The sequence below is a fragment of the Pseudorasbora parva genome, chromosome 20 (assembly GCF_024679245.1).
Source record: "Pseudorasbora parva isolate DD20220531a chromosome 20, ASM2467924v1, whole genome shotgun sequence".
Classification (NCBI taxonomy): domain Eukaryota; kingdom Metazoa; phylum Chordata; class Actinopteri; order Cypriniformes; family Gobionidae; genus Pseudorasbora; species Pseudorasbora parva.
The window spans coordinates 29,096,845-29,108,509 of NC_090191.1; the positions used below are offsets into that span (position 1 = coordinate 29,096,845).

The window sequence follows — 11,665 nt, forward strand, 5'->3', positions numbered from 1 at the left end:
TATGCACACTATACTGTCCATGTCCAGAAAGGTAATAAAAACATCCTCAAAGTAGTCCATTTGTGACATCAGTTAGTTAATTTGAATTTCGTGAAGCATCGAAAATACATTTTAGTCCAAAAATAACAAAAACTACGACTTTATTCAGCATTGTCTTCTTTTCTGTCTTTTCTCTCAAATAAAGATTAAAACGGGCATGAATTGATGTATTGATCCATGATTTGGATCGTGTGTCAACCTGCCAAACTGCTGATATCACGTGACATTGGCGATCCGAATCATGAATCAGTCTGCTGATTCATGACTGTTTTAATCTTTATTTGAGGTTTGAAAACAAACGTCGAAGAGAAGAATGCTGAATAAAGTCGTAGTTTTTGCTATTTTTGGACCAAAATGTATTTTCAATGCTTCAAGAGATTCTAATTAACTAACTGATGTCACATATGGACTACTTTGATGGTTTGTATTCCTTTTTTTGTGCCTACATTCAGATATGCTCTCAGACTAAATATAAAATATCTTAAACTGTGTTCTGAAGATGAACGGTCTTAGATGAGGTCTTACGGTTGAGGAACGACATTAGGGAGAGTCAATAATTACATAAATGTCATTTTTGGGTGAACTAACCCTTTAATGATTATCACAAGTTCAAAACAGGAGTCAATTGTTTTTGATGCATGCATATTGGCTGTTTGTGGAAGTTTATGCTTTCTCATCTCAGGAATATGTGAGGACACGTGTTGCACACAGGATCCTCTGTACGGTGTCTGTGTAGAGATAGTGAGACTGACGGACTCTAGCTTGTCCCTCGATGCTCATGTCCTGTCTGAGCATGTGTAGAAAAGTGGAATGGAACTCGCTGCCCTCGGCCAGTTCAGGAGAGAAGCTGTTGTCATGCTCCTTCATCTTCAGATGTTGATTCCTCTGAGCACCCAGGAGGTAAAGAGACCATGCCTCCTCAGCCACTGGCACTGCTTTCAGCTGCTCACACGCCTACAAGTCAAAAGGTCAGAGGTACAGTACTGCCTGCTTAAAAAGAACATATACAGTAGTTCAATGGGGCTTCAATCTGTCTATAGGAATGTATGACATACCTGAAGAACAAGGTGCTCTTGTCCGCATTGTGTGTTCCAGCGGCTCCAGGAAAAAGCCACAGCTGAGGACATTAGAGCCATTTGTTCATATACTGTGTGCTCTATTAATGGGTCCTAAAAATGAGAAAATATATATAGGTAAGCTCAAAGCTGTCACATCATGGGCTTCTATAACTGTTCTATTTAATAGTTAGTGAATTGGCTCATGCAATTCAGCCTCTTTGTTACCTTTGAGTTGACACTGACATACTTGTCTGAATACTCATTCACAAATATATTGATCCCAGCTCTCTTCATGGTCTTCTGCAGTTCCCAGGGGCTCATCCACTTCCCTAGAAGATGATCCAGGTCTTTTGTCTCCTCCATTTGCAGCATACACTGCTTACCCTGAGAAACAAAAAAGCTATCGATCAGTCCTGGTGATTGCACACAGAGAGCAAACTATGTATTGAATACAATCTGGCTTTGAAATGAAGGCTTAGATCAATTAAATGCCTCAATGACGGGATGCTATTTTTGTTGCCTATTCATGTATTTAAAATACATAAATTTACTTCATACATAATTTTGAGTTCATCTACTGTGTGACAACCATGTAATTTTAATGAAACTACACTTCACTATATTGCCAAAGGTTTTGGGACACCTGCCTTCACATGAACATGAATGATATCGCATTCTTAATCTGTAGGGTTTAATATGGAGCTGACCCCCTCTTTGCAGCTATAACGGCTTCAATTCTTCTTTCCACAAGGTTTAGGAGTGTATTTACAGGAATTTTGACCATTCTTCTAGAAGCGCATTTGTGAGGTCAGGCACTGATGTAGGACGAGAAGGCCTGGCTCACAGTCCCTGCTCTAATTCATCCCAAATGTGTTCTATCGGGTTGAGGTCAGAATTCTGTGCAGGCCAGTCAAGTTCCTCCACACCTAACTCACTCATCCATATATCTGTGTATATGTACAGCTCTGGAAAAAAATGAAGAAACCACATGACATTGAGAAATCTTAATATCTCTTATTTTTTCCAGAGCTGTGTGTATAATTATTTTTAAATGTATGTATGTATATATATATATAGGGGCGGAAGGGACCAACCCCAAACTGTTCTAACGAAGTTGGTAGCATGAAATTGTCCGTTTTCGCATGCTGAAGCATTAGGTTATTATCGCTGGAACTTAGGGGGCCAAGCCCAACCCCTGAAAAACAACCTCACACCATAACCCCCTCCACCAAACTTTACACTTTGCACAATGAGACTGACTGGAATATTTAGTAGTGAGGAAACTTCACAAATGGACTTTGCACAGATGGCAACCACGCTTGATTTTACTGAGCACCTGAGAGCGACCCATTCTTTCAGAAATGTTAGTAGCTAGGTGCTTCCTTGAACTGAAGTGTAGTTTCATTAAACTAGGTTATAAAATCCTTGATTTTATATGTGGCAAGGAAGTGACTGGACACCTGAATTCAATGATTTGGTGGGGTGTCCCAATACCTAAATGGACTGCATTTATATGGACTGCAATTATTTACAGTTTTGCCTCACATTCACCCATTCATACACTGACGGCGATGTCAGCCATGTAAGGGGCCATCCAGCTCGTCGGGGGCAGCTGGGGTTAGGTGTCTTGCTCATGGACACTTCGACACTTGGTCAGGTGGAACCGGGGATTGAACCACCAACCTTCTGGTTTGTAGACAACCTACATGAACCACTGAGCCACTGCCGCCCCAATACCTTTGGCAATACAATGTATTTTGCTGCTTGTTAATATTTGAAAAACTCATCCTCCATATCAAATTCATGTGGTGGAATCAACATGCAGAAACGGGCAGGAAAGAAAATGTAAAATAGGAAATGTCAGGGAGAGCAGACCCCTAAAGTCAACAACTTTAAATATTTTATGAAAATATAAGATGGAGAAAGTGTAACCCCTATTTTCCACAACAATATTTGAAGGACACCATAACCCAATAAAATATTTTAGTGCTAGGCATAACTAGAATAATGTATTTTTGTTATAAAATAACAAAATACTAAGGAATATTTTGACTTAGGTATTAGGTGTTATTTTAAGAATTTGGAACACATTTTTAGATCTCTTTGAACAGGTCTCTCTTGCCTTGATGGTGATGCTGACTTCAGTAAGAGCTCCAGTGATTGTGAACAATGCTGAGTCTTGGCCCAGGGGCCTTAGCTCCCATGACTGGAAAGGCATATTAGCGTAAGACTCTTGCAGTAATGTGAAGGCATAGAACGCATTCATTCGAAAGGAGATGCTGCGGGTCTCTACGTCATAATTTGTCTCAGAGATGCAGTCCATCCGCCAGTGTTGGCCTACAGAAAACAGTGACCAATAACAGGCATAAGGTAAAATAATGATAAGATATGAATGTTTACAATATAAAATCTATTGTTGCATGTACTCTATGTGGTGTTAATTTATTCACCGATAGGATCCCAGCGTGCCACTTGCGGCTCCTCCAGAAACATTATTGAGTCAGGCAGAGCTACAGTGACCCCTACAGGCAATGAGGCACCAGCGCTACTTTGTTCATCCAGCTTCACCGAGGTAGAGCTCTGAAAGTGAGACTGCTCTGTCGAATAGGGGAAGACCTGGAGACCGGTCTCTAACAACTGTGTGGAAGCACAACAGCAAATTATTATTAATGCAAATTACTCTCTGATCTCTTCAGAGTGTTCCTGATTACATCCCAGGATATACCTCTCTCATTTCCCAGCCCTTCACTATATGACACTGGGGTGGTAGATGGAAGACATCAAAGTAGAAGACTCCGCCCAAGGGTGTGAACTGTTGCAGATCCACTATATGTATGTCAGCACTGTCAAACATCAGTTCAGCGTGTGATGGGTTGGAGCCATTTTGATCTAGAGACAATGTATTAAAGATTAGATTAAAAACACAATGTAATCTTTAGCAGATCTCAAAATGAAAATCCATCTTTCATACTTTTGTTACAATGTAGTGATGCCTAAATTCATTGCAGTAGTTTTTTTTATTCAATTAAAAGTAGTATAGCATTTTGACATCAACGATTTATTGTATATCATCCTAACATGTAAGCAGGGTTTCAGGCGTCAGGGAAAGCATATTTTAATCAAAAAACTCACTTACTTTTGTTTAATTTCTCAAAGAGCAACACTTAATTTCTTAATTTTTCATGTCAAGTAAATGTATCTTGATTTAAGTATGTTTTGAATTTGTGCTAGAAAAGGAAGAACATAATTTTTTGCAGTGCATGCAATTTAATTTTGCAATTATATATAGGGCTTTATAAAATCTGTTATTTTTTTGTTTTGTTGTATAGTTTATTCTGTTAAATTTTTTTTCTGGAATCTGCTTTATTTGGTTAAATGAAATGTTACTGACTCTTATTCATCTTCAGAGCACATATGAAGATATTTTTTTATGAAATTGGAAAGATTTCTGTCCTTCCATTGACAGTCCAAGCAACTACCACTTTGACACTTCAAAAAGTTCATAAAGAGATCATAAAACTAATCCATATGAATGAAGTGGTTTATTCCAATTTGTCTGAAGAGACTTGGCTGCATATGGGTTTGGAAAGACATTAGGGTAGAGTAAATGATGACAGAATTTTCATTTTTGGGTGAACTATCCCTTTAAGTCCCTTTCATCCAAAATTTGACAAATTCTGTGACAGTCTGCATTATAGAGTAAATTCCAATTTTATGAATGGATTCTGCAATTTCATCCACATTTTCTGCATCACAAAATTCATAGGGCCATAATTTAATGCTATATCACTGAATTTAAGACTACTGCTCCAATTTAAGACATTTTCGTGGCCTTAGTTTGAGACCAGTGGAAACCCTGTAACTCAAACTCATGTAGTCACAGATGTGCGGTTTATGATTCTGTGAGGTAGACTATGATGTGACATCCTTCAGTGGTTTATTGCTTTTATAAAATCGAGGCAGCAGTGTCCATATACATACACAATTAATAATAACCACAATAAAATTATTCTGCCAGTTAATTGGCCTGTGATAATATTAAACGCATAGCATTTTGTCTATTAACTCTATTATTATAACTAAACTGATGTGCCAAATTTGACTATTATAAAGGGTATTTACATTTATTTTTCAAATTTACATTTTATTTTTTAGTTTATAATTTAAAGCATTGGCTATCTTCTGCAAATGATAGTTAACTAAAACAAATTATAAATGTTATTTTTTTTATAATTTTATGTGATAAGGATTTCATCCCACTCATGTTTTGTTTCATAGAAAGAAAGAAAGAAAGAAAGAAAGAAAGAAAGAAAGAAAGAAAGAAAGAAAGAAAGAAAGAAGTGAGGAGAATCTGGAAGTGAAAGACGATAAAAAGAAGGGACCAAACCTGCTTCTATTCCTGTAGTGATTCCCTCCATCTGACTTTCTCCTTCCTCTAACAGCTTGATTGAAGAGCTCTTCCTCCCCTCCTTAGCTGAGGTCACGCTCACAGCACTCTGACACATGGACACTGATATTAACAGCAACAGAATCCACTAGAAAACAAGTACACAGTGTACACATGATCAAAGCCTCACTCACCCTCTTCCTGCTCTCTGATCTGACTGAACGGCTTTCTTCCTCCTGCTTTGAGCCTTCTCCCGCATCCCCCTCTCCCTCCACCTTCCCATCTTGCACTGCTGCAGCACTCTCCGTTGGTAAAGTGAGAATGCCCTCCATCATGGATCTCCTTCTCTGGACCTGTTCACGTTCACTGTGGTGGGACAGGTGGTCATAGCGCGTGTGAAGGATCCGAACAGCGATGTCACTTACAGCCAGCGGCTTCGGCAGCTCAAAGCCCAGACCCACTTCCTCGAATTGGTAACCTTTAAACCTGGAAAACATAGATTGTCAAATATTTCCTTTGTCCTACAATCGGGCCTACATTTCATCATGAAAGCTGACAAACCTTGGATTTTTGTTGAGGTTTGCCCACAGACAAAGAGTCAAGTTCTCATCCTGGACCACAGTTTGCATGTTGCCAGTCTCAATGTCAGAACTAGATTTTGCAAACTGGATGGGAAGCAAAACGCATCTTATATCCAATATTTTATGAAATAGAAATATGCATGGGAAAACAGAAGAACTTGCACCTTAAGTAGCTCCTCAGTGGCCTGGTTGAGTTTGTAGAGGATGATACTCTGTAGACAAAGGGCAGTTTCTCGATACTGTTGAGCAGCGCATGGCTCAGGACCCTCACTCAAGAGGAAGTCCAGTTCATCTGTCAACTGTCCAAGATAAATTGTTTTAGACTTTCTGAAGAAAACATGGCTGTGCAAAACTCACCACCATGATGGTACAATGTTTTGGGTGGCTGCCAGAGTATTGCTATGTGGTTGGTAGTGTAATTAAAGCTACACTGTGTGATATTTTCCCCCATCTAGCGATGAAAAGGTATATGATCATCCAGTGAATAATAGTTTCTGTTCCTCTCAATTCTGATAATAAAGTTACACATTGTTAGCCTGACAAGCTCACCATTGACAGGGCTCAATATGAGGGGCGGGATAAACGGTTGTCTTTTAAACTCCCTCTGCACGCGATAGGATAGCGCTACCACCAACCAGAGCAACGAAGGTGAAGCAGAGCTTGTTGATAGATTAAACATTTGCCGTATCCGGTCGGCAAAACTCTGAACACATCTTCCCTTTTTAAGAATGACTTCAGTGCCGTTCTTTGTTCTTTTCTCAGAGAAAAGCTTAACTCCAAGTCTTCCAGAGTCGCGGTCAAAGCTGATTCGAAAGACCGCCGTTCGCCAGTTTCTGTGTTTACTAGAAGCACGCAAACGCAACTCGGCCATCTTCATTATGGCCCCGCCCACCGACTCTATACACGATGTGATTGGCCTGGCAAGAGTTAGGCGAATACAGCTCAGAAGGGTATTGAAAGTTGCTAGATGACACTCGCGGGCAGTTCAAACACACACATTTTAACATTTAGCAATGCATCCTTAGCATGTTGTGTATGTGTTAAAATGTGTTTATTTGAAAAGGTTAGTTCACCTAAGATGGAAATTTCTGTCATTAATTTGCTCACTCTCATGTTGTTTCAAACCTGTAAGACCTTAAAGATATTTAAGGAATCCGAGAGCTTTCTGACCCTACATAGTCATAGACAACAACACAAAGACCACTTTCAAAGGTAGTAAAGACATCGTTAAAATAGTCAATGTGACTCCAGTGGTTCAACGTTAATGTTATGAAGCATTGAGAAAACTTTGTGCACAAAAAACAGACAAACAGACAAAAAACAGACTCTTTACTACCTTTCTGGGCCTTGAAAGTGAATGTTGTGTTGCTGTCTATGTGGGGTCAAAGAGCTCTCGGATTTCATCAAAAAATATCTTAATCTGTGTTCCGAAGATGAACATCATGATGGTAAGTCATTTTATTTTTGGGTGAATTTACCCAATAACTGCCTGGTGAGCCATAACTTAACAGTTATTTCCTCTGCTGCTTTAAATTCTCAAGTTCTTTAACGTTAGACTGATTCTGGTTTAGATGGAAAGAAAATAGGGCTGAAAAGAATTCTAATGATAATGTTCTTTTGTCATTATTGTTGTAGAATTAGAATGACTATTAAAACTTTATATTTATATCATTATAGCATTATAGTTATCGTTCTTGCAGTAGTGGCCTTTTCTATGTTTCACCAGTTTCACTTCTGCTTGCACTCGAAAAAGATCACCTTATCACCTTAGCCATCAATAATTGACATGAAACCATGAAAACAACATATCCAGGGTGCTGGTCTCACCTGAAGAGCCAGAGCACATTTTTCTAAGACCTGCTGGATTTGGGTTTCTGAATCTTCTCTCCACAAACTGATGAAGGAATTAATTTCCGGCTGCACAGTTGGGTCTGGACTTCCGTCGCAACGCATGTAACGCTCCCACTAGAAAAGACCAGAGAACAAATCATCCTGAACACACTTAAAGAAGAAGAGATCTTAAAGAGATACCTGAATAAAGCTACGTGAGTCTTGTACCTTAGCTTTGTTCCTGCATTCTGATTCCCACGTGGTGACTGCAGAGTGATTCTCGTCTAGAATGTGCCGCAGTTCATTCAGCTCGTCCTCTCTGCGCTCTCTGTCCTGTGGACATTGGCAGGCGTCAATCAATCATCACAACCAAATTTGTCACACACAATCCATCAGTACAGACAGCTGCATATGCACACTCTAAAGCCTGCAAGTAAATGTCTGCAACCCAACTGTGAATGTTCAAATGAAAGTTCATCAGACCTTTATTTCAAGTAGCTGTTGTTTCTCTTGTTCTATTCGCTCCCTCTCCAGCCGTTCAATCTCCTCATGTTCAGCAATGAGACGAGCTTCTTCTACAGTACAAAACACAGTGTTCAGATTAGTTATAATCAATTTAAAAACTAATTTAAATTATATTAATTTAATTAATATTGCAGATTTACCTTCCTGTATCAATTTTTGTTCATCTGCCTCTCTCTGCAGTCTCTCCCTCTCAGCCTTGCTTGTGTTTCCTCCTTTCTTTTTTGCAGACTGGATACAAAATGCAAATTATTTATGTTAGCAGATTATATGTATTTCCTTTTTAATAAAACACATTTTGAGCTTAAAATGTATAGCTGTTCTACAAAACTCTTTGAACGAATGAAACTTTATTTTACTGGCAACATTTGTATTTTATTCTTAAGAACAAACTTACCCGATCAACAAACATGTATATGTTAATATAATAAAACTACTTGTAAGTTGAAAGCTGTAGTTTAAAACATATTGACTCCCATCAAACAACATACCTTTCCGTCCTTAGGTGGCTGTTGAAGAGCAAATAAAATAATTAAAGGGAAAACATGACAGAGAAAAGTCAAAGGTAACATAATAAATCAGACAGACATAACATGCCAGGATGCTAAGTTAACATTTTGCATCGGGACTTTCGTTTTTGCTATTTATGTTTTATTAAATACGCAACCATGATTGTTTGATTTGAAATAGAGTGTAGAGAACAAATGTGCATATATTTTGTAGTTTTTTCAAAAACGTTAGGAAAGCTTGACTCACCATGTTGACAAGCTCTCGGGAACGCGGGCGTCCTGTCACCATGGCAACGGCGCGCGCGAGGTAGAAACAATCACCGCCCGGCGGCTATTAGAAAAAATATCTCAAACACACATTATGGTGAAAAACTAACAGACAACCATTAAAAGTGTACTCAACGTCCCAATACAGCAGACCAATAGACTTTAGTTCATTTAGCAAAAAATAAGCTTGTATGAAAGCTTGTCAATATTGCCATCTCCTGGTCACGTTTACGAAGACTTTTTGACTTTTGCAGCAGTATTGTCTTCTTTACACAAGATGGCGCGCAAGACGAGTCGTCTTCGTTTTTTTTTGATCACACAGACTTCTTGAATCTTCTCTACATGGTATTCAATCCTGCACTATGTTTGTCTACTCCTGTTCTGAATGGTAGGCAAGCTAACACTAATTCACTTGATGACAAATGCTGTTTCAATCTATACTGCCCTTATTATGTACAGTTAATCATAGTTAAGCTAAGTTAGTGTCGTGTCTGTGGTTTCAGAGTGGCTACATTTCTTATGTTATCTGTTTTAAAGCTAAACACATGAACCCTCATTGCATTAAACCATTAACTAGTTATGGTAAAGGTTATTTACAAAAAGCATGGTACATTCCAGTCATGAAGTTTGAAGTTTAAAATAGAAAAATAGTTTGTGTCTACTTGTTAATGTAATATTGAGCTAAGTTAACTGAATCCTCATTTTCTTCCCAGTGGCAGCTCGAATCTCTCCAGCCAGTGCCCCACTATATTTTGAGTTAACATTTGGGGTTTTGTGGTTGAGAGGGTCGTCAACCTAAATTAATCTGCTGGTCAAAGGTAATTTGCACTTCATATGTTTGGGACAGTCTTCACCCGTCTTGAGGAAGGCTGGCAGAAGCAACACATCCAGCTTTTTGGGAACCTGTCCACACACCCAGGCTGTTCTTTCTTGCATTACGCTGCACAGGTCTGTCCTCGCCATCTGGAGTTTCATCTGTGTGCTTACACACCACATGTCTATCCAGACACTGAAACAGGAGCGTGACATTGTCATGACAAATGCAGCCACTTGTTAGACAGACAGACAATAACATTATTATATTTATTTGGATCATTGCTGTTGTTTGTAAATATGATGTTGTCATCTATCTTGGAATGATCTTTAATTCTTCGCTATTTTATTTATTTATTTATGTGACAAACAAATTTGAGCTGTTATTAAAGGAATAGATCTGAGATTTACTGAAAATCTGAAATACTGAAATATCACATCAAGATTGGATTACTGTAATTTTCTTTATATTAGTATACCTCTACATTGTCTCGGGTGCATGTTGTCCAAAACATGGCTTCCTGTTAAGTTCAGGGTCAATTTTAAAATTCTTTTGTTGTATACACAGCATTGCCTGGCCATGCACAAAAATGTTTTAGTGACCTTCTTTAACTACACGGTCCTACCAGAGTGCTCAGATCTTCTAATCATGTACTCTTATCGATTCCACAGTGGCGCTATAATACTATGGGTGATGGTGATCCATCCATCCATCCATCCATCCATCCATCCATCCATCCATCCATCCATCCATCCTCATCGTCCAATATTATGAATAAATAATTAACAATATTATAGCATTTTTGAACAAACTAAAACATAATTATTTTTTTCCTTTAGTGTATTTAAACAGCTCTTGTCTCCAGACTGCCAAAAGAGCTTGCAGATATTTACGTGCAGAACTTTTGTCACACACTCATTGACACACAGCATGGAGTGTAAAAATCCCTAAATCAGGTACGTTACTGGAGTATTTATAAAGCTAATCGAAAAAGGTGTTTTCTTGTCAAAACGACAGAAACACGCTACAAGGCTGTTTACGGCACGCTTTCTTGAGCTTATTTTGAGCTAAACAACTGCAAACCAGATAATGGTTGTTTAGGCTTGTGTAAGGCCAACTCCTTGCTTTATAGTGCTCTGTTAAATTACTTTTTCTCTCATTATTTCTGTTGTTTAGGGTCAAATGCAGGCAGCTTGCTGACAGTATCTAAACCCCAGTGTTTTACAACACAGCTGAAGTGAGCCAACTTCTCCCTAACATCTTTGATATCAAATTCAGTATCTGTCTGTGACCTGGTCATCTGACAATACCATCTTTCTCAAAGCCATTGTTTGGAGTGACAGTGCAGGGCTAATGTGGGATTAATGGTTATCCGGAGAGAGGCAGTGAGCAGATAGGGCCAGACATTTCCCTTCAACTCTTTCATTATGCTCAGTTCGTAATTACACTAAACCTAATTATTGTCCCAGGCCTTTGTGATCTTCAAAGCCAAGATGTGACAAATAAAGCTGCTTGAGCGCAAGCAATGCTAAAGAAAAAAAAACGCTTAATGAACAATAAAATCGACAAAACGCTCCAGAAAAAAATGAGATTGGAGCCGATGTTAAATCTGTTGACATTTAATTTGCTGGCGAAACGGAAACACGCTTCCCTCTTAA

The 11,665-nt window shown here is 38.7% G+C and overlaps 1 protein-coding gene across 1 annotated transcript; it reads right to left on the reverse strand.

Moving 5' to 3' along the window:
• Positions 1-574: 574 nt before the first annotated feature.
• dnai7 (dynein axonemal intermediate chain 7) lies at positions 575-8,737 on the reverse strand. The gene is made up of 14 exons (XM_067427234.1): positions 8,561-8,737; positions 8,379-8,470; positions 8,124-8,228; positions 7,893-8,030; positions 6,230-6,364; positions 6,046-6,149; positions 5,679-5,970; positions 5,485-5,593; positions 3,823-3,986; positions 3,548-3,734; positions 3,220-3,434; positions 1,323-1,481; positions 1,095-1,208; positions 575-993 (listed from the first exon to the last, which is right to left on the reverse strand). Exons 4-14 carry the CDS (start codon positions 8,016-8,018, stop codon positions 718-720), a joined length of 1,881 nt encoding a protein of 626 aa, XP_067283335.1. The 5' UTR covers positions 8,019-8,030; positions 8,124-8,228; positions 8,379-8,470; positions 8,561-8,737; the 3' UTR covers positions 575-717.
• Between the last annotated feature and the right edge of the window lie 2,928 nt (positions 8,738-11,665).

What these genes read in the sequence shown, in the direction of transcription:
- dnai7 (XM_067427234.1), bottom strand. Translation starts at nt 8,018, where the DNA reads ATGCGTTGCGACGGAAGTCCAGACCCAACTGTGCAGCCGGAAATTAAT. An exon ending in AATGTGCTCTGGCTCTTCAG is followed by an intron (nt 6,365 to 7,892) that starts GTGAGACCAGCA and finishes TATCTTGGACAG; the next exon opens with TTGACAGATGAACTGGACTT. An exon ending in AGGGCTGGGAAATGAGAGAG is followed by an intron (nt 3,735 to 3,822) that starts GTATATCCTGGG and finishes GCTTCCACACAG; the next exon opens with TTGTTAGAGACCGGTCTCCA.